Source organism: Nicotiana attenuata, unplaced genomic scaffold (genome assembly GCF_001879085.1).
Source record: "Nicotiana attenuata strain UT unplaced genomic scaffold, NIATTr2, whole genome shotgun sequence".
In the NCBI taxonomy this organism is placed as follows: Eukaryota; Viridiplantae; Streptophyta; class Magnoliopsida; order Solanales; family Solanaceae; genus Nicotiana; species Nicotiana attenuata.
Window position 1 is genome coordinate 33973 of NW_017673418.1, and position 23606 is coordinate 57578.

Consider the following 23606-nt stretch of genomic DNA (forward strand, 5'->3'; position numbering starts at 1 on the left):
TTTACAAGTCCTCTTCTTTAAAATCAGCATACTTCTCTTCTGAAACTAATAAATATCATGCCTATAGGTTTTCGTTCAACACTTAGGCATGCCATAGGGTAACTTATAAATTGAATCAGATTTTATTAATTACAACCAGCAGGCAGGCCTGATTCGGGTTTCTTATCTGAAATATGTAATAGATCAGTCTGCCATAACTCTTAAGTTTAATCAGACCCTAAACAGTACGTGTAAAGACATGCTAAACTATATGCTTCTCTTTATTTTTTAAGGAGGTTTGTTTGATCCCTTTCTATCTGTTGTGTTTCTTCCCCATATTTGTTACATATGTGTTTTGATTGTCGCCTTAGAATTTTGTCCTTTGAAACCATAAAACCTATATCCCTTCCCTTTAGGATTAGTAGTCCCAAATACCTCCGGGGCTGATAGGATGGGGCGGGTAATAGCATGCAATAAGTAAAACGAGACCATTCCGCATTTAATACCTTAACAGGGTGGGAAAGGGTAGATATGGATATGATGACCACGCGTTAACACCACGTGCATAAACGGTTGCCGGGTGTTGTGTGGGGTGATCCATATTATTTGTAAACCTAGGACCCCCTCCCTTTACTTGTTCATTTTATTTAAAAAAAAACTGCTTTTCTCAAACTTCAGCTTCTTTAACTTCTTTTAGTTTCAATTACTTACCATAATTATGTGAAAACCCTTTCTCTTTGTTGGTTTATCTATTCAAAACTCAAAACTGCTTCTTCTTAAATTCCAGCTTCTTTAACTACTTTTAATTTCAATTTCTTGCAACCATTACATGAAAACCCCCCTCGTATTTGTAATTCTTGCTTGTCTCCTTGTTGTTTGCACATAAAGTCACAATTATAGTATGGCCGGGAACCACACTAGTGGATCTCGAGGGGTGCCTAACACCTTCCCCTCGAGATAATTTCGAGCCTTTACCCAATCTCTGATTTTCTAAATCAAGATTCTCCTTAATGTCCTAATGCACTTAATCATTAGGTGGCGACTCTTCAATCCAAACCCAATTCCCAAAAGGAAACGAGTTGTCCTCCCAAATGTCATAAACCCGATTTCGCAAAAAAAAGGGGGCATCGACATACCGCAGAAGCGGGCTATGGACCGCATGTGCGGAATCCCTGGGTCAAAACGTATATAAGCTTCCCTTCGCGAATTTTCGCCCATTTACACATTTTTTTAGACGAGCTTGGAGCTTTTTGAGAGGTTTTGAAGAGGGATTCGAGGGGTAACGCTTGGAGGTAAGATTTTTGAACTCAATACTTGATCCTATGGTGATTTCTAATTGATTAGACATGAAATTAGTGGAATTTAAGGGTTAAAATTGGAGAATTAGGGCTTGGATTTGGAGAGTTTAAACTTTAAATTGGGGATTTGAGGGGCCATTTGAGGTCCAATTTTGATGATCTTGATATGTCTAGACTCGTGGGAGGATAAGGATTCTAGTGATGTGATTTTTATCGAATTTCGAGACGTGGTCCTGGGGGTCGGGTTTGACCAATTTCAGGATTTGTTGATGTAATTTGATTATTTTCGCGTTGGCTTTGTTCCTTTATCTTATATTGATGTTATGATTCTGATTTTGGATAGATTCGTGGCGAGTTGAGGCTGAGTCGAGAGGCAAGGGCATCGCGGAGTAGAATTTCATCCGGTTTGAGGTAAGTAACGATTGTAAATCTAGACCTGAGGGTATGAAACCCCGGAATTTCGTACTGTTTTGATAAACGAGGTGAACGCACATGCTAGGTGACGGGCATGTGGGCAAGCACCGGTAGGGATTGTGACTTGGTTCGTCTCGTAATAACTGTATAGTTGCTTATTTGATAAACTCTATATGATATTTATACGTTTTAGAAATGAATCTGTTAATTTGGGCTGAATGCCATGTTTGGGGCCTTGTGCCGAACTGTTTGAACCCTCAGGGGAATTTTACTATTTTCCTCACACTGTTTTGATTTGAAAGCATATCCTAAGTCATGACTTTACCTGTTTACTTTTGATTTAGTTTCATTACTCTGTTTTATATATTTGGAAGACGTTTGGGCTGAGTTTCCCTGATTTTTCACTGAAATGCCCGAGTGGCTGTGAGGTTGATGACTGAGAGAGGCCGAGTGCCGGATGGTGAGGATTATATATATATTTATGGATCGGGCTGCACGCCGCAACGATCTTTATATGTACATAGATCGGGCTGCACACCGCAGAGATATAGCGCTTGGGCTATAGGAGCCCCTCTGGAGTCTGCACACACCCAGTGAGCGCAGTCGACTATATATTTATGGATCGGACAGCACGCCGCAACGGTTATTATTATGAGATATCTATTGAGCGGGAGTGCTAAGTGAGAGTTCTGATTGACGAGAATTGAGTCACGAGTGACTGAGAGGCTGCCCGAGGAACCATATATATATATATGAGCGAGGCTTAGTCCGAGGGGCTTGTTTATGAAATTTACTGTTTTCACTCTTCTTTATACTGAGCCTCTATTGAAAATGTGTTGAACAAACATTTTAAATAACTCTCATTGAAACTGAAGTTTTACGTGTTGTTTGGAAATTGATCTACAGATTTGACTTTGATATTTCCATTGAGATTTTTATGTTTGATTATGTATATGATTTAAATGCTCGTCACTGCACTCAGACTTTATTTACTTTGGTTACTTACTGAGTTGGTGTACTCATGTTACTCCATGCACCTTGTGTGCAGATCCAGGTACCAAAGGATCAGAGTGAGAGATTCCAGTAGCTTCTGAGTATTTCCAGAGATAGCAAGGTAGTTGCACGGCGTTCGCAGCCCTGCCTTTCTCCTTCCTATCCTTAGTGTTATTTATTTCAGTCTTTTCTCTTGTATTGAGTAGACAGAACTGGATAGTATCTTAGTGGCTCATGACTAGTGACACCAGGGTCGCCAGTGTGGATGTATTTGCGTATTTTGTTCTTTCTTCCGCGTATTTTGTTATATTAAATGAAAGACTTGTGTTCATAATTGAATTGGAAAATGAATTTGCAAAAGACCTTTATGTTATCTGTGTTGAATCGGCTTGCCTAGTACTGTGATAGGCGCCATCATGACGGGGTCATGACAAGTTGGTATCAGAGCCTAGGTTACATAGGTCTCACGGGTCATTAGCCGGTTTAGTAGAGTCTTGCGGATCGGTACGGGGACGTCTGTACTTATCCTCGGGAGGCTGTAGAACCTTTAGAAAAACTTCACATTCTTGAAATTCCTGTCGTGCGAATCTGTTGATTCTAGTAATAAACTTCTGTTATTTTATTCTCTCATAGATGGTGAGGACATGTGCTACCAGTCAGGACAGACGACCACCAGTTGGGGTCAATAGAGGCCGAGGTCACGGTCGAGGCCGTGGTAGGGGCAGGGGTGTAGCTCGTACAACAGATGGGGCAGCACCTGCAGATCCACCAGCCGCCCCAGTTCATGATCAGATTCCAGTGGGGGATGCTCCAGCGGGGCAAGCTCAGACACCCGCTGTGCCTATTGTTATTCCGGGTCTTCAGGAGACCTTGGCTCAGATCTTGATCGTGTTCACTAGTCTTGCTTAGGCGGTCACAGTTTCTACTACAGCAGCCACTTCTCAAGCCGGGGGAGGCACTCAGACTCCCGCCGCCCGCACACCCGAGCAGGTTTTTCAGGCATTGCAGACACCGAAGGCACCACCAGTCTAGCTGGTTGCACCTGCTCAGGGTTTTGTAGTACCAGTTATGCTTGAGGACGAGCAGCGTCGATTGGAGAGGTTTGGTAAATTTCAGCCTCCGACTTTCAGTGGTGCAAAGGGCGAGGATGCCCAGGGAATCTTGGACAAGTGTCAGAGGATTCTTCATATTGCGGGTATTCTGGAGACCAGCGGGGTAGCATTAACTACTTTTCAATTTTCTGGAGCTGCCTTCAGTTGGTGGGAGGCTTATGAGAGGCGTAGGCCTTTTGGTGCAGCGCCCCTTACCTAGCAGCAGTTCTCCACTCTCTTCTTGGAGAAGTATGTGCCACAGTCTCGCAGAGAGGAACTGCGCAGGCAGTTCGAGCAGTTGCGTCAGGGTGATATGATTGTGACACAATATGAGATGAGGTTCTCGGAGTTAGCTCGTCATGCTATTTGGTTGATTCCTACGGATAGAGAGAGGATTAGGAGGTTTGTTGATGGCCTCACATATCAGCTTCAGGTTCTCATGACCGGAGAGAGGGTGTCAGGTGCTACTTTTGAGGAGGTTGTTGATACTTCCCGCGAGATTGAGTCAGTTCGTCGTCAGGAGCGGGATGAGAGGGAGGCCAAGAGGCCTCGGGGATCTGGTAGTTTTGGTGGTGTTCGAGAGGTCAGTTTCAGCACGGCAGAGGCCGCCCATTCAGACATGCTCAGTCAGCCCGCCCAGTTCATCATGGGGCATCATCGGGCATGGTTCTCACAGTTATCATCAGGGTCATTCATCACTTGTGCCCTACCAGCCTAGAGTTCATCCCGTGCTCCATCAGTTTAGGGCTCTTCCATGCAAGGCCCTTCTACTGGTCATTCCGGTGCTAGGGGTTTCCTTCAGTCCCCGTTCCCCGCGCCAAGGAGTTGTTATGAGTACGGAGAGTTTGGACATATGAGGAGGCAGTGTCCTCGTCTTATTGAGGGTCCATCTCAGCAGAGGAGTCAGCCCTCGACTTCAGCTCCAGTTACTTTACCACCCGCCCAGGTAGCTAGAGGTGGGGGTCAGTAAGCTAGGGGTCGCCCGAGAAGGGGAGGTCGATCCGGTGGTGGTCAGGCTCGTTTCTATGCCCTCCCAGCCAGACCAGATGTGATATATTCAGATGCGGTGATTAAAGGTATTGTCTCAATTTTCCACAGAGATGCCTCTGTGTTATTTGATCCTGGTTCCACCTTTTCGTATGTGTCATCGTATTTTGCTCGTTATTTGGATACGCCCTGTGAGTCTCTTGTTTCCTCTATTTGTTTATCTACTCTGGTGCACGATACTATTATTGTGGACCGCGTATATCGGTCGTGTGTGTGACTATTGGGGGTCTGGAGACCCGAGTGGACCTTTTGTTGCTTTGTATGGTGGGCTCTGATGTGATATCAGGAATGGATTGGCTATCTCCGTGTCGGGCTATATTGGACTGCCATGCTAAGATAGTAACATTGGCTGTGCCAGGGGTTCCACGGATTGGGTAACGAGGTTCGACTGATTTTGTCCCCAGTAGGGTGATTTCGTTTTTGAAGGCCCAGCGGATGGTTGGGAAGGGTTGTCTATCATATTTAGCCTTTGTGAGGGACGTCAATGCAGAGACTCCTAGTATTGATTCTGTTCCAGTAGTGAGGGATTTTCTCGATGTGTTTCCTACAGACTTGCCGGGCATGCCACCGGACAGGGATATTGATTTTGGTATTGATCTGGTGTCGGGCACGCATCCCATTTCTATCCCACCGTATCGAATGGCACCGCGGAGTTGAAGGAGCAGCTTTAGGAACTCCTTGATAACGGGGTTTATTCGGCCTAATGTGTCGTTCTTTGGGTGCACTTGTTCTGTTTGTGAAGAAGAAGGATGGCACGATGAGGATGTGCATTGATTACAAGCAGTTGAACAAAGTTACAATCAAGAACAAGTATCCTTTGCCTCGTATTGATAATTTATTTGACCAGCTTCAGGGAGCGAGGGTGTTCTCCAAGGTTGATCTCCGGTCAGGGTATCACCAGTTGAAGATCAGGGAGTCTGATATTCTTAAGACGGCTTTCAGGACCCGATATGGTCATTATGATTTCCTTGTGATGTCTTTTAGGCTGACCAACGCCCCAGTAGCGTTCATGCATTTGAAGAACAACGTGTTTCGGCTGTATCTCAACTCGTTTGTCATTTTATTCATTGATGATATTCTGGTGTACTCGCATAGTTAGGAGGAGCACGCGGAGCATTTGAGAGTGGTATTGCAGCGGTTGAGGAAGGAGAAGCTTTATGCAAAGTTCTCCAAGTGTGAGTTTTGGCTCAGTTCAGTGGCATTCTTGGGGCACGTGGTGTCCAGCGAGGGTATTCAGGTTGATCTGAAGAAGATGGAGGCGGTTAAGAGTTGGCCTAGACCGTCCTCAGCCGCAGAGATTCGCAACTTTCTTGGCTTGGCAGGTTACTACCGTCGGTTCGTTCAGGGATTTTCATCTATTGCATCGCCCTTGACTAAGTTGACTCAAAAGTGTGCTCTATTCAGGTGGTCAGATGAGTGTGCGAGCTTTCAGAAGCTCAAGACTGCCTTGACCACTGGTCCAGTATTGGTTTTGCCTTCAGCTTCAGGTTCATATACAGTATATTGTGATGCTTCGAGAGTTGGTATTGAGTGTGTGTTGATGTAAGAGAGTAGAGTGATTGCTTATGCTTCTCGTCAGTTGAATCCCCATGAGAAGAACTACCCCGTTCATGATCTAGAGTTGGCCGCCATTGTTCACGCGTTGAAGATTTGGAGGCATTATCTGTATGGTGTGTCTTGTGAGGTGTTTACTAATCATCGTAGCCTCCAGCACTTGTTCAAGCAGAAGGATCTCAATTTGAGGCAGCGGAGATGGTTGGATCTGCTAAAGGACTATGATGTCACTATCTTGTATCATCCGGGGAAGGCCAATCTAGTGGCTGATGCTTTGAGTAGGAGGGCGGTGAGTATGGGCAGTTTGGCATATATTCTTGTTGGGGAGAGACCTCTTGCAGTTGATGTTTAGGCCTTGGCCAATCGTTTCATGAGGTTGGATGTTTCGGAGCCCAGTCGGGTCTTAGCTTGTGTGATTTCTTGGTTTTCCTTGTTTGATCGCATCAGAGAGCGCCAGTATGATGATCCTCATTTGCTTGTCCTCAAGGATAGAGTTCAGCTCGGCGATGCCAGAGATGTGACTATTGGTGATGATAGGGTATTGAGGATGCAGGGCCGGATATGTGTGCCTAATATGGATGGGCTTCGAGAGTTGATTCTGGAGGAGGCCCACAGCTCGCGGTATTCCATCCATCCGGGTGCCACGAAGATGTATCAGGATTTGAGACAGCATTACTGGTGGAGGAGAATGAAGAAGGATATTGTGGGATTTGTAGCTCGGTGTCTCAATTGTCAGCAGGTAAAATATGAGCATTGAGACCGGGTGACTTGCTTCAGCGGTTAGATATTCCCGAGTGGAAGTGGGAGCGGATCACCATGGACTTTGTAGTTGGGCTCCCCCGGACTTTGAGGAAGTTCGATGCTATTTGGGTGATTGTGGACCGGCTGACCAAGTCCGCGCACTTCATTCCTGTGTGTAATACCTATTCTTCAGAGTGGTTAGCAGAGATTTACATCCGAGAGATTGTTCGCCTGCATGGCATTCCAGTTTCCATCATTTCAGACAGAGGTACTCAGTTTACTTCACAGTTTTGGAGAGCCGTCCAGCGAGAGTTGGGTACTCAGGTTGAGTTGAGCACAACTTTTCACCCTCGGACGGATGGGCAGTCCGAGCGCACTATTCAGATATTGGAGGACATGTTGCGCGCTTGTATTATTGATTTTAGGGGTTCATGGGATCAGTTTCTACCGCTCGCGAAGTATGCATATAACAATAGCTATCAGTCGAGTATTCAGATGGCTCCATATGAGGCTTTATATGGGAGACGGTGTAGATCTCCAGTTGGTTGGTTTGAGCCGGGCGAAGCTAGGCTTTTGGGTACAGACTTGGTGCAAGATGCCTTGGACAAGGTGAAAGTGATCCAGGAGCGGCTTCGTATAGCGCAATTGAGACAGAAGAGTTATGCTGACAGGAAGGTTCGTGATGTGTCTTACATGGTTGGGGAGAAGGTTCTACTAAAGGTTTCACCCGTGAAGGGTGTTATGAGATTTGGTTAGAAGGGTAAATTGAGTCCCCGGTTCATTGGGCCTTTTGAGGTGCTTCGGAGGATTGGGGAGGTGGCTTATGAGCTGGCCTTGCCACCTAGCCTATCGAGTGTGCATCCGGTATTTCATGTTTCTATGCTCCGAAAGTATATTGGCGATCCATCTCATGTTTTGGATTTCAGCACGGTTCAGTTAGACGGTGATTTGACTTATGATGTGGAGCCAGTGGCTATTTTGGGCATCAGGTTCGAAAGTTGAGATCAAAGGATATAGCTTCAGTGAAAGTGCAGTGGAGAGGTCGGCCTGTGGAGGAGGCTACCTGGGAGACCGAGCGGGAGATGCGGAGCAGATATCCTCACCTATTTGAGGTTACAGGTATATTTCTTGACTCGTTCGAGGACGAACATTTGTTTAAGAGGGAGAGGATGTAACGACCCAGTCGGTCATTTCATGAGTTACAACCCCGTTTTCCCCATTTTTGCTTCTTTATGTGTTGTTCAGCTACATTTCATCGTAACGTGTTGGTTGGTTCGGGTTCGGAGTAGTTTTGGAGTGATATGAGACACTTAGTCTCTTAAGTTGGCCATTTAGTTGGAAAAGTCAACCGGAAGTTGACTTGTGAGTAAATGATCTTGGAATTTGGTTTTTAAGATTCGGATAGCTTCGTTATGTGATTTGGGACTTAGGAGCGTGATCGGAATGTATTTTGGAGGTCCGTGGTAGATTTAGATTTGAATTGGCGAAATTGGAATTTTGGAGTTTCCGGTTGGTAGTGGAAATTTTGATATCGGGGTCGGAATGGAATTCCGGAAATTGGAGTATGTCCGTTGTATCATTTGTGATGTGTGTGCAAAATTTCAGGTCATTCGGATGAGGTTTGATAGGCTTTCTGATCGTTTGCGCAATTCGGAAGTTTTGGAATCCTTAGGCTTGAATCCGAGGGTGCTTTGATGTTTCGGTATTGTTTTGAGTGTTCCAAAGGTTGGCATAAGTTTGAATAGTGATATGTGACTTGTTCGTATTTTCGGTTGAGGTCCCGGAGGCTTCAAGATGATTTCGTAAGGTTGTCGGAAAGTTTGGTTCTTGTTATTGAGCAGCTTCAGCTGCTATTACTGTCATAACCGCACCTGCAGAGTGGGAACCGCAAGTGCGACGTCCGCAGGAGCGTGGAAGCAGCCGCAGATGCAGCCAGAAGCCGCAGGTGCGAAAGATGGAACGCACCTGCGGGACCGCAGGTGCGGGTCGGGAGGTGCATGTGCGGTTTAAGGGAAATAAGTGAAAACCGCATATGCGGTTGGTTAGACCGCAGAAGCGGGCAATGGACCGCAGGTGCGGAATCTGGGTCAAAAAGTATATAAGCTTCCCTCGCGAATTTTTGCCCATTTCCACCATTTTTTAGACGGGCTTGGAGCTTTTTGAGAGGTTTTGAAGAGGGATTCGAGGGGTAACGCTTGGAGGTAAGATTTTTTAACTCAATACTCGATCCTATGGTGATTTCTAATTGATTAGACATGAAATTAGTGGAATTTAAGGGTTAAAATTGAAGAATTAGGGCTTGAATTTGAAGAGTATAAATTGGGGATTTGAGGGGCCATTTGAGGTCCAATTGTGATGATCTTGATATTTCTAGACTCGTGAGAAGATAAGGATTCTAGTGATGTAATTTTTATCGAATTCCGAGACGTGGGCCCGGGGGTCGGGTTTGACCAATTTCGGGATTTGTTGATGTAATTTGATTATTTTCACGTGGGCCCGGGGGTCGGGTTTGACCAATTTTGGGATTTGTTGATGTAATTTGATTATTTTCGCGAAGGCTTTGTTCCTTTATCCTATATTTATGTTATGGTTCTCATTTTGGATAGATTCGGGGCGAGTTGAGGCCAAGTCAAGAGGCAAGGGCATCAGGGAGTAGAATTTCATCCGGTTTGAAGTAAGTAATGATTGTAAATCTAGACCTGAGGATATGAAACCCCAAAATTTCGTACAGTTTTGATAAACGAGGTGACTCACATTCTAGGTGACGGGCGTGTGGGCGTGCACCAGTAGGGATTGTGACCTGGTCCGTCCCGTAGTAACTGTATAGTTGCTTATTTTGATAAACTCTATATGATATCTATGCGTTTTAGAAATGAATCTGTTAATTTGGGCTGAATGCCATGTTTGGGGCCTTGTGCTGAACTGTTTGAACCCTCAGGGGAATCTTACTACTTTCCTCACACTATTTTGATTTGAAAGCATATCCTCAGTCATGACTTTTACCTGTTTACTTTTGATTTAGTTTCATTACTCTGTTTTAAATATTTAGAAGATGTTTGGGCTGAGTTTTCCTGATTTTTTACTGAAATGCCCGAGTGGCTATGAGGTTCATGACTGAGAGAGACCGAGTGCTGGATGGTGAGGATTATATATATTTATGGATCGAGTTGCACGCCGCAACGGTATGTTGGATCGGGCTGCATGCCGCAGCGATATAGCTTGGGCGGTAGGAGCCCCTCCGGAGTCTACACACCCTTAGTGAGCGCAGTCGACTATAAATTTACGGATCGGGCTGCACGCCGCAGCGGTTATTATTATGAGATATCTATTGAGCGGGAGTGCTGAGTGAGAGTTCTGATTGACGAGAGTTGAGTCACGAGTGACTGAGAGGCTGCCCGAGGGGCCATATATATATGAGTGAGGCTTAGCCCGAGGGGCTTGTTTATAAAATTTACTGTTTTCACTCTTCTTTATACTGAGCCTCTATTGAAAATGTGTTGAACAAATGTTTTAAATAACTTTCATTGAAACTGAAGTTTTACGAGTTGTTTGGAAATTGAACTACGGATTTGACTTTGATAATTCCATTGAGATTTCTATGTTAGATTATGTATATGATTTAAATGCTCGTCACCGCACTTAGACTTTATTTACTTTGGTTACTTACTGAGTTGGCGTACTCACATTACTCTCTACACCTTGTGTGTCGATCCAGGTGCTAGAGCATCAGAGTGAGAGCTTCCAGCAGCTTCTGAGTATTTCCGGAGATAGCAAGGTAGTTGCACGGCGTTCGCAGCCCTGCCTTTCTCCTTCCTATCCTTAGTATTATTTATTTCAGTCTTTTCTCTTGTATTGAGTAGACAATACTGGACAGTATCTTAGTGGCTCATGACTAGTGACACCAGGGTCGGGCAATGTGGATGTATTTGCGTATTTTGTTCTTTCTTCCGCGTATTTTGTTATATTAAATGAAAGACTTGTGTCTATAACTGAATTGGAAAATGAATTTGCAAAAGACCTTTATGTTATCTGTGTTGAATCGGCTTGCCTAGTACCGTGATAGGAGCCATCACGACCGAGGGTTTGGGGTCGTGACACAAAATTTGTTTCTTTTCTCCTTTTTCCTATATTGTAATCTGTAACAAATTATTTACTACTTTTCCAAGTAATCTTACTAATAGCTGTGTAAATAATAGGTACAAATTTGATGAGAAGTTCACATATCCCTATAAGGAAGTTTTCCAGCACCAGAACTCCAGTTACTCATTAAGGTAGGGGTGTGCGTTCGAATCGGTTTATCGATAAATCGAATCGATTATTTGTTATCGAAATCGAAATCGAAAAAATCGAAACCTTATTGAAACGATAACGATAAGCATATGTACAAATCGATAATCGATAAGTAATTATCGATAAGGGTCAAAATCGAATTGATAAATCGAATGCACACCCCTAGACTGTAGACACTTGTTAAATGAGTAATTACCTATTTGTGTAGATTAATATAACATACAGAATGTATATATATTCCGCTACTATTTTGAAAGCGGCTATACAATATTATTTTCCCTAATCTATACCCTTTCCTTTACCCTAAGTCCCTTACCCTATTATTTCCTCTACCACATTTAAGGAATGATCATATTTAAAGATCAAGGGAATGAAGTTCAAATTAATGGAAAACAGAATTAGCCGTGATGATGTGTTTTGTTTTGTTTTGTTTTTTTATACCGTTGGAGTGTTGGTGGCATACATTTGATCCCTTACTTTAGTTTTGTTGCATGTGCTTGTTGACACAATTTTTATATTATAAATGGTGTTCGTCTTATTTTAGCTTCTTTTTGTCCATATTAGTTAGGCGCGTTTATAGCGATATACTTTCCGTGGAATCCCGCAAATTTTCTTATTGGTGTAATCGATAACCGAACTTACGACCTTAAGCCCCAAAATCGATAAATCGAAATCGAAAAAATCGAAACCTTATTGAAACGATAACGATAAGCATATGTACAAATCGATAATCGATAAGTAATTATCGATAAGGGTCAAAATCGAATCGATAAATCGAATGCACACCCTTACATTAAGGTAATCACGACTTTCAAAAAGGGCTCACAAGACTATTTACAATATTAATTTTCCTACATCCTTGTTCACTTTTCTGAGCAATTAATAAAATATATCAAGTAAGCGAGCGAAAAAACTTGAGCTCCTAAGGCTATCTCCAACCCTAACACCAAATTTCACATCAAAATGGTGTAATGCCAAATTTACTCCAACCATTACACCATTTTTTACACCAAATCTTCTCTCTCTTCTATATTATATTATTATCTTCTATTTACTTTTTATTTTTTATTTCCTTCAAACTAATACTATCTTTTTTCTTTTTTTCATATTCATTATATATAATTCACATTCACCACTTATATATTCATTTATTGCAAAAATTATTTTAAATGATAAATCAACTAAAAGTGAAATCATTGATAAAAGATAATTAAATAAACAATACATCATAGTCAAATTTAATTTAAGTACCACATAAATATTTAACTTTCGCCTCTATTCTCCCATAAATGCTCGATTAATGCATTACGAAGTGCGAAATGCGCATCTTTATCCTTTATTTTTTTGTGTCGAGCTGATTCTTTTTTAAATTTTAGTTTTCACTTTTTAATTTTAGCAACATTAGATATCTTACATTTGTATTTTTTATTTTTAAATAATAGTTATATTTCTTTTTATACAATTATAATAATAATAAAGTTAACTTATAATTTTATATAAATATAATATATCCAAAAATTAATATATTAAAAAATAGGATATAAAATTAAAATTATAAAGATCTTAATATAAAAATTAATTATATACACAATATATGATAAATTAAAAGTCCAAAAATTAAAAAGATGAATAATAATAAATCAAATTTGGTGTGATGAATAGTGTTGCACCAAATTTGGTGCAACACTATTCATGCTCTATAATGGTGCAAGAATTAGTGTTGCATTGGAGCAAAAAAACACCATTTCTTGCACCAAATTTGGATTTGGTGCAAGAAATGATACAGCCTTGGAGATGGTCTAAGTAGGTAATTGCAATTTCTACCATTGCGATTAAGAACAAGCGACTCATGAATAATGATGATACGTATACATCTATGTATCGCAATTTGGCGACTTATAAGCCATTGCCAATTGCGACTTATAAATTGCAATTGTAAATGCGACTTATAATTGTAATTGCTAAATACGACTTATAAATTGCAATTGATAAATGCGACTTATAAGTTACAATTGCTAGCGCGATGTTTAAATTGCAATTGAATGCGAGTAATAAATTGCAATTGCTAAGCCTATAAATTCTAATTGCTAAATACGACCTATAATTGCTAAATGCGACTTATAATAGCTATTGCAAATGCGACGTATGCCCTCTTAAGCGAAAAAGTGCACATTTTGGAGGGAAAAAAATTGAGTACTCTTTCTCGCACTAGCGAGCATATGAGGAAGGCCCTCTTGCATTTGTACAGCGCTTCAATATTAATAGTCAATCTAGGGGAAGTGGTTGCACATGAAACGATTGGACATTCATGTCATAAATTAGGTGATTTGTCACCGTTGACATGATAGTTAATGTTAATTGTAAAACATGTTTAAGTTGCAAGAGTAGGAGCATTTTGATTTTCAGCATGGTTGTCCGAGGTAAAGAAACTTCCATTCTACTCCGGCTGCATGTATACAATGAAATATATATTGCACTTTGAGAAGTGTAATTTAGTGTGTACAGATAAAATATGTTGTGAATACCATGTTGCTTCGCCATTTTGACATGAAACGTTTGATGTGAATATCTTTGTTTACTACGGAGCCCCAAACAAAGGATAAAAAGACATTTTTAGGCTTAGGAGAGCACTTTTTTTTTCTATTCAGAAGGACTTACGTTGATTCTTGTGAAAGTCTTTTTTTTTTTTTTGTTGGCGCCAAAAGTTTTATCAAGTATACATCATTATCATGTCGATTGATAGTTGAGAAATACTATTTCCCGGACATACCATTATACTTTAGGATTATTTTTCAATGTTGAAGGACATGTTTTAATGTACCAATTGAATTTTTCTCTCATTTAGTTATGCAAAAATGAAACAATTTGGGTCAAGTCTCAAGCATAAATTGAAAGATTGACAAGATTAAGCAAATAATTCATATAAGTATTCACTAAAATCTGAGTGGGAGATGTTTGGTGATAAAAGTATTCTACCTTGCCCCCCAGAAAAAAAAACTAGAAACAAAAAAATGTCATTTGTCTAATTTATAACTTTGCCGAGAAATAGATATTCTCCCTTTAATCAAATCTTAAAAAAGCTTACATCCTAGATGATAACCTCGACTTTTATTTTTTTAATATCATGATACCTTTTTTTCTCTTCTAATCTACGTTGTCACTCACTAACAATAAATCATAGGAGTACTTCATTTTTCTGATTAAAGTAAATAACTAAAACAATCAAATATATTAATTAGTTAATATTAGAATACCAAAAGAACTTCGAGCAACTGAAATATTATTTTAATATGTAATAGAGGTGCTCGAATCGGTAATTCCATTATTTTATAGATTTTGTTTTTTTAACCTTATGTGCTTTACCTGTAACGCAAATTATACCTATATCTTATTTCTAAATAAGATAATGGACCTGACTGTTAGGACCGAAAAACCAGGTATCATGCGGAAGCTAGCAAAGCAAACCTTAAATGACGATAAATCATACAACAAATAGAAATCTACCAAAAGAGACACAAATATTTAACGTGGTTCGGTCAACTGACCTACGTCCACAACGGAGATGAGCAATCCACTATAATAAAAAGAGAGTACAAAATATCAAGAGAACAACCTCACGAAGAGGAAAACACAAGTGACACACTAACACTTGTCCCGTAAAGTTCTCCCCCTAGAAACGACTCTCAAGCCCCCTATGGCTACATTGTGGATGCTACTGAATGTGAAGGAAGGATCCTCAATTTATAGAAGTCCAAACATTTTCCTACAAAAAAAAGGACTAGCCAAATATAGGAGATTTATAATTTCCTTTTACAAAAGGAAAACCCAGTTAAGGTAATTATATTGCCCTTTTCCTTCAAGAGATAGGAAAACCAAATATGGTAAGAAAATTATGGCAAACACCTAACACTGACGAGTAATTTATTCTGCCTTTTAGGAGCGGAATTCACGCAAACCTAAATCTAAACCAAAATTTGATTTTTTGGATTTTTGGTTTATATCTTCGGATTACGGATTTAATTTTTAAAAGTTTTGAATTTCAGATTGGATGTTGGATTTGGTATTTCGGATTTTTGGATGCACGTTATATTTAGTTCATTATTCATATGCAATATAATAAGTTCAATACCCCCCACCCATTAGATATTATCTCATATATCCAATACTAATTACTAAATTACTCTCAGAATACTTTCTATTTGGACATTGTTTTAATATTACTACTTCTTATCGGCCTATTTATATCTCTGTTGCATTTTCTTGATGATGTTGTCATTGCTTGAATACCTTATTTGGATGCTCTCTGTGAGAATAAGAAACTTTTTAGGCAATTTAACATGAATACTTCATTTAAATGTTCTTTTTTGTAAGAAGAAGAAATATCTCAACTTATAGGCTTAAAATCGAAAATCCTAAATATCCAAACGATTAATCGCAACCAGACTTAAAAAATCCAATCCAATCCGAGCTTAGTTGGATTGTCATTTCTTCGATCCGAAAATCAAATATTGAAACCAAAATTTCATATCCAATCCGAATTGACTGAATGCATTTCCAAAAATACCTAACATCTTGCTGCCACTTTATGGCTGTTGGTCCTATTGAGGATTCATAGCATTGTATTTTATGCTCTCCCCTACTTAATCAGAGCTGCTGAGATTTCACCTGTACCATTATTTCTTCAATATTTTTTTCTATAATTAACCGTCTTGCATTAGGATAGGTTGTCAACCCTTTTAGTGCGGTCTTTTTTCGGACTCTGCGTGAACGCGGAATACCTTGTGTATTGAGTTGTCTTTTTTTAATAATCAACTGTGCTCACTAACCTATCATCAATTCTACCACTATATCTGGTGTGATGGCAGAAAATTTTGTGTAGAAAGTGCTACACATAAACTTTGGCTTCATGATCCTATTGCTCCACTAAATCTAGGTTTGAGCCATTGTGCTAATACAAATATGTTACCATCTAGCATACATCAGAGAATGATCATTGCTTTTATAAATCATGTCAATCTCCTTTTACTTCCTTAGTTACAGTAACTCTTTTAGGAACCAAATACTAAATTAACTTAGCAAAACCTAATCTTTTGTTCTTGAAGAAAGAATTTGGGGCCGATACGCGAAGGACCAAATCATAGAGATAGCAGATCTTAAGAGGCAGAAGAAAAGGAACCTCGATGACCCAGAGATCGCGGAGTCTGCGCCAATGCCAAAAGTGAAGAAGCTTTCCTCTTCTTTTAGTCGAGCATGCCCGCCCTTTAGCAAACATTGTGTTTAATTTTACATACAAAGGAGGCCTGTTATGTTATCTGTTATTACTCTAATATAAGACTATTTTCTCATTTTTTAAAGTGGTGCAGGACTCAAGAAGAGTACAACATATATATAAATCTGCAAGATATGTTAGAAATGAGAATGTACTCATGACTGTTAGCTAAAATTACATGCAAAAACCTGCCTTTTTTGTACAGATTGTTCAACACTAATTAACAAAAATATGAACACAAAATTGTTTTTGTTTAATACAAGGGGCTGCACCTGATCTATTTTTTTCCTCATAGGTTGCCTACGTACCCCGAGCTAAGCTCCTATGGATATCAAGCCAAAACGTAGTTCTTTACATTAGTATAATCCTTTACATTTGTATAATTCTAATCCAAATTGATAATCAGCAGCCTTCTAGTAGCTTTCTTCTTTTGTTGGATCTGCAATTCAACAGCTTCATTGGTTTCAACTTATCCATCTCTTTACTACTGCAAAAATCATCAATCAATGGATCACTTTCTCTTGCAATTTCTATAAACAAAAGCGGGCTGAGTTCCTTTTTCCTTGTCTGATCACCAACAACAACACTATCATCAGATGAAAGAAATGGATGCTTCAATAGCATATCAGCAGTCCATCGCGATTTCGGCTCCTTAACAAGACACTTTTTCAGAAAATCTTTAGCCTCTTTTGACAATCTTTCGTTCTGCAAGTCCGGTGTTCCCATTCCAATTTTGCACAACAGATAAACAACGTCGTCAACTTCACTGCAATCCCAAACTGTCTTCCCTGTAACCATCTCAAAAACAGTGCACCCGAAAGCCCAAATATCAGCTTCGGCTCCGTACTCGTTATCAAGAACTGATTCTGGCGCCATGTACATAGGCGTTCCCTTAAGTCCGCTCTTTCTTTTCTGACTCGTTACTCCAACTTTCTTCGCGAACCCAAAATCAGCAATCTTGGCAACTTTTTCAGTACCCACAAGAAGAATGTTATCTGGTTTAATGTCAAGGTGAACGAAACCTCTTCCATGAATATTACTTAGCCCCAAGAGAATCGATTTTGCGTACTGCTTTACCTCAAAATCTTGCAACCCTTGCCCTGAATTTTGACCAATCCGATCAGCTAAACTTCCACCAGACGCGTACTCGAGCAACATGTTGTACAATATCTTCCCGTCTTCTTCAGTAACATCAGCTCCGAAACATCGAATAACATGATCACAATCTTGAAACTCGTGTAGGAATTCTCTCTCTTTCTGTAATGACTTTGAACGCGAAAACAAGGCAGATTTTACTGCGATTGACGATGGAATATCAACGGATGAGTTTGCTGTCGTTGCTAAAGTGACGATACCAAAACTGCCTCTTCCTATGGTTTTGCCTCTCGTCCACATTATTGGATCGCTAATCCCCGCCATTGAATCAATTTTTTTGCTCTCAATAGTAAGTAATAACCTGGTTTTTGTTTTTGTTTTTGTTTTGGTAACTTTCTGATATTGCTTTACTTATATATAAGCGTAAGTACGAGTTACGTAGTTTTCCTTTTCCCTGTTTACATATGATTACGTGTTTCTTGAGTTACAAGGTTTTTAATTAGGGCCGACAAACTAAAGTTGTAACAAATTATTTACCACTTTTCCAAGTAATCTTACTAATATATAGCTGTTAATTAATAGGTACAAATTCGATGAGAAGTTCACATATGTCTAAAAGGAAGCTTTCCAGCATCAAAACTTATTAAGGCAATCACGACTTTTACAAAGGGCTCACAAGACGATTTATAAGTTTCTAACATCCTTGTTTACTTTTCTGAGCAACTAATAATATATATATATATATATATATATATATATATATATAAACAAGCGAAAAAAAATTGAGCTCCTAAACCAGGATAAAGTTTCAATTGCAAGCCTTAACCCCTAAGCGCGTTTAATTGGAAGTAGTGCAACACCGAAAAATTAAAATCGCAATTAGTAATGCGTCTCATAAATCGCAATCCCCAAATGCAACTCATAAAGCGTATCAACTATAAATAGCAATTCGGCGACTTATGAGTCGCTTTCCAATGGCGACGTATAATCTTAATCCCAAGGCTTAACTGGAAGTAGTGCTACACTGAAAATTAAAATCGCGATTTATTATGCGACTCATAAAGTGCAATGACAACTGCGACTATGATACGAATGCAACTATATATCGCAATTTGGTGATATATAAACGCAATTGCCAATTGCGACTTATCAATCGCCATTTAATTCAAATGCGACTTATAAATCACAATTATGAAATGCGGCTTATAAGTCGCATGTGACTACTACGACTATATCGCAATTGTGGCACATGCAACTTGTGGCATGTATTATTGAGGACTTTCCTCTATTCTTTCCGTTGTGGTTTATTCTTTAGTCACATTCTACAAATGTCTTTTGCATATTTTTGGTATTCCTTTAGAAACAATACACCACTAGAATTCTTAAGCCAAAAAGTGCACATTTTGGGAAAAAACTTCTGAGTACTGTTTCTCACACTAGCGAACATCCGAGGAAGGCCGCCTTGCATTTTGAAAAGCGGTCCATGCCTGTGATGGATATTAATAGTCAATCTTCGGAAAGTGGTTGCACATGAAATGATTAGACATTCATGTCATAAATTAGGTAATTCGTCACGATTGACATGACAGTTAATATTAATTGTAAAACATGTTTAGGTTGCAAGCGGAGGAGCATTTTGATCTTTAGCATGGTAGTCTGGGGTTGAGAAACTTCCATACTATTTGATTGTGTAAAGAAGCTTTATCAAGTATACATCATTGTCATGTCGATTAATAGTTGAGAAATACTAACAAACCCTTATACTTTAGAAGTATTTTTCACTGTTGAATGACTTGGTTAAATGTATAAACCAACTGAATTTTACTCTCATTTAGCTATGCAAAAAGAAAACAAATTGCGTCAAGTCTCAAGCACAAATTGGAAGATTAAAAAGATGAAGTAAATAATTCATTTACGCATTCTTTGTTCTAGCTCTCATAGGAATGTGAGTGGGAGACGTTTGGTGATAAAAATATTCTACCTTGTCAAAAGAAATTTGCTTACCCTTAAAATTGGATAACAATTAAACTTATAAGTGGTTTTAAAGATATGTAATTTCACTTGGCACAAATTGATAAATATGAGAATTAAAGCTAGAAATCAACAGTAAAATAAAGCAAACCAATGTGATGAGCAGTTGTGGCCCTCGAGCTAAATCGCCCTCGAACCAGATCAATATACTATTGAAAGAGGGTAAACTGAACAGTAGCTTGAGAGAGCTTAAGAGAGAAAAATATAGTATATTGCTTGATTATACGTGAATGTATGATGATTACAAAATGATTAGGACCCTCTTTATATAGTAGAGGAATCCTATTTATGGTATAATTCTAATTACAGAAGAAAATCCCATGATGGGCTAAAGAAGAGGCACTTCTTTCCTCATCTGTCCCGAAGCAGGGTAAAGAGAAGAAAAGAAAAGAGGCTCCGAGTTCTCCGGGCTCGGAAAAGAAAAAGCCGGCTAGGAGGCCCCGTAAGCCTAAGGGGGATGTTATCCACGTAACTTTGGAGTCCGCCATCAGCTATTGGATGAGACCGAAGATGAAGACGGAGAAGAAAACTCTGGATTGGTGACTCATGTGCGAGCTGGCACCGAGATTCAAAGAACCATTGGATCGGCGGGAGCCGAAACTGCTTTGCCCCGACTTGATGAGCCCGAGCCGGAAAGAATCGAAGATGCCTCATCTCGAAGTGGGAAGGCTATCGAAGATGTTGTTGATGCTAGCGCAAAAACGGGGCTTGAGGCTCCCCGGAACGAAAACGATGCTCGAGTGAGGCTTCTTCGATCTTTAAAATGACCAACCAATTTCCAGCTCCCAGCGTTGATCCCGAGCGTAAGCGGCCACTTATCATCTCAATCCCGGAGGACGCTCAAGTTTTCTCTGCCCCCGTAGGGGTGGCTAGCTATCTCCGATGCTTGGTCACTGAAGAGGACCAAGCCAAGATGGATGCAGTGGAACTTGGTTGTTTGTTCAACGAGGCCCGGCATGCTCTGAATCGGGTAAGTTCAAGGGCCATTGCATTATTTCTTTATGACTTTGAATTGTAGATATCTCTAACATTTTCTTCCTTTTTCGTAGGCTTCGATGTTGCATCATGAAGCCTTTATTCGAATCCGAGACGAACGCAGGTTGAGGTCCAGGGCCTCACTGAGAAATGCGATACTTACAAGCTTCTCAATGAGAAGCTTCAGGTAGACTTGGTGGCGGCTCAAGATGAGCATGCTGAGATGGCTGAGCAGGTATTCCGAGTTCTTCATGATAGTGAGGACGAATCGGAGATAACAACTAACGATCCAATTCTGCAGGTTCGATAGAGGCTCGAACAAATCAAGGATCTTCAAAGGCAAATAGATAAAGTGCGAGCCGAGGCTGAAAAGTTCAAGGGTTGTATGGATATCTTAGCCTCAAAAAAGGAGGTCGTCCAAGCAGAGCTGGAGTCAGCCAAATCCCAATTTCGGGTCGCAAGGGAGAATGCCTCAGTTCAGGAAAAGAAGGTCGAGGAGCTCGAGTCCAATTTAGCCAGTTTAGCCAAAGAGCTCGAGGTTGCCAGATCTGAAGCGCCCGCGGCCAATACTAAGGCCCAGGCTACTGTGGCCCAATACAAGGTCGATGCAGAAGCCACCCTCGAGCAGGCCAAGGTCATGGTGGATCATTCGAAGTGGCAGGCTCGAAGGGAGGCTCTCGAGGGGGTCCTTTCTCAAAGTTTCGATATATTGCTAAACTCGAGATCGCCAAGGCTGAGGAAGCAAAGGCTCGGAAGCTAGCATTTCCCGACGAGGATTCCAAGAATGTGAGCGGATCTGGTGGAGACGAGGGCGATAAAACTTCCTCCGATAAGGACCGTGGTGCTTAGGCCTAGTAATTTTCACTTTTACTTTGAGGCCGATCAGCCTTTGTAAAGAAATTATTTGATCGGGCCATGTGGCTCTTGTAATGTTTTTTGACATATATAAAGATCTTTTCCTCTTACTGTCTTGTTTTGTGAAATTTCATTTCACTTCTGTCTTATGAAATTTATGCCTTATGAAATTGTTATTCAGAGGTTCGAGGTTTGGGCAATTCGACCGAAACCAAACTAGCATAGTTTTTGCGATCGAGTGAGTGCTTGCTCGGACTCAAAATAAGGTAACCCTTAGGTTTTATTTGAACGAAGACGATCTTTCGAACTCAAAGCAAAAATATCCCTTAGGCTTTTGTATTAGGCCGACATGGCCTTCGTATAAAGAATGTTTATGGCTTTTTCCCCCTTTTTTGGATTGAAAGGTTATCATTTGCATTGTAATGCCTTGGCATGAAATAAGGGATTATTCGAGAGTTCGAACAATTTTGTACTCATTAGAGTTTTTAAGGCTTGATATTATCAAAGCCCTTTATAATTTTGTCGAGGGTAGCTTTTTTAACCGGTTTATGAAAAAATTTGAAGGCTTATTTTATTACGGAATTCGGACGTCTCCGAACCGTGTTAATTTGGTTGTAGCCTTTTTATTTGGGACTTGCCTCTTAGGCTTATTTTTCCGTTTCACTTCGAGCTTGCCCAAAGTGTCAGTCCCCGAGTGGGGTGGCCGTGGCCTATAAAATCGAGGTTCGCCTTTAAAGTCTTATGATCTCGAAGTTTTAATAATTCGATCTCGTTTATTTTTCGGACGGCAGTTCGCAATCGTGGGGTTAGTTGTTTGAACTTCCGTTATGATCGGCCCTTAAGCCTGTTTACACAATAAATCAAGAGTATGAAATTGTAAAGTAGAACTTCTTCTAAGGCATGAGATAACGGCAAGGAAAAATACTTCTTTCAATAGACGATTATACATGCGTACATGTTTGATGTTAGGGCTCGAGAAACCTATATGGGCACGGTTCATTCTACTGTTTGGCCCTTACAAAATTTACCTACTGAGACCCCGTTGTTATGAAGTAATTTCCTTGCAGCAAAGTTGACATTCGAGGGTAATGCCCCCAGTATTCGAGGTTGATTGTAAAGAAGCCTCGGATACTGTTGAATTGTTCTAAGTTAGCACGATCAATGGTTGCCTCATTAAAAACCTCGCTGGAAAAACCCATTTGGGACAAAAATCGGTTTAAGGGAAAAAGAGTGCAATGCATGCTTTCAGACCTAAAGACTTTGCGTTGAAGAATCCATCACGGTCCTCGATCGAACACGTGCAATTGGTTAGTTTAAAATATAAATGAAAATGGAGAAAGTCATACCTTAGCAGTAGTATTGCTTTAGGAGTGATACATTCCAATTGTTTGGTAATTGCTCGCCGTTCATCCTGCCAAGCTTGTAGGATCCTTTTCCGATGATGCCGAGGACTTGTATGGTCCCTCCCAATTTGGACCCAGTTTTCCTTCATTCGGGTTTTGAGTGTTGAGGGTGACTTTCCTTTGTAATACCTTTTGATCCGCTGTTTTTGTGCGGTCAATCGAACAAGGGCGGCCTCGTGTCTTTCATCCAACAATTCTAGGCTTGTATTCATGGCCTCATTATTCGATTCTTTTGTCGCATATCGAAACCTGAGACTAGGTTCCCCGACCTCGACCGGGATAAGAGCTTCGGCACCATAGACCAAAGAGAACGGTGCTGCCCCCGTACTGGATTTCAACGTCGTGTGGTACGCCCAAAGAACCTCGGGCAATATCTCTCTCCATTTTCCCTTAGCGTCGGTCAATCTTTTCTTAAGATTTGAATGATGTTTTTGTTGGTTGATTCGGCTTGTGCATTCCCGCTGGAGTGGTATGGCGTCGATAGAATCCTTTTAATCTTGTGATCCTCGAGAAATTTAGTCACTTTGTTGCCGATGAATTGCTTTCCGTTGTCGCACACAATCTCGGCAGG

The 23606-nt window shown here is 40.5% G+C and overlaps 1 protein-coding gene across 1 annotated transcript; it reads right to left on the bottom strand.

Moving 5' to 3' along the window:
• Window positions 1-17078: 17078 nt before the first annotated feature.
• Window positions 17079-18104, bottom strand: LOC109216334 (mitogen-activated protein kinase kinase kinase NPK1-like). The gene has a single exon (XM_019380475.1). The coding sequence runs from the start codon at window positions 18093-18095 to the stop codon at window positions 17079-17081; it is 1017 nt and encodes a 338-aa protein (XP_019236020.1). The 5' UTR covers window positions 18096-18104.
• Between the last annotated feature and the right edge of the window lie 5502 nt (window positions 18105-23606).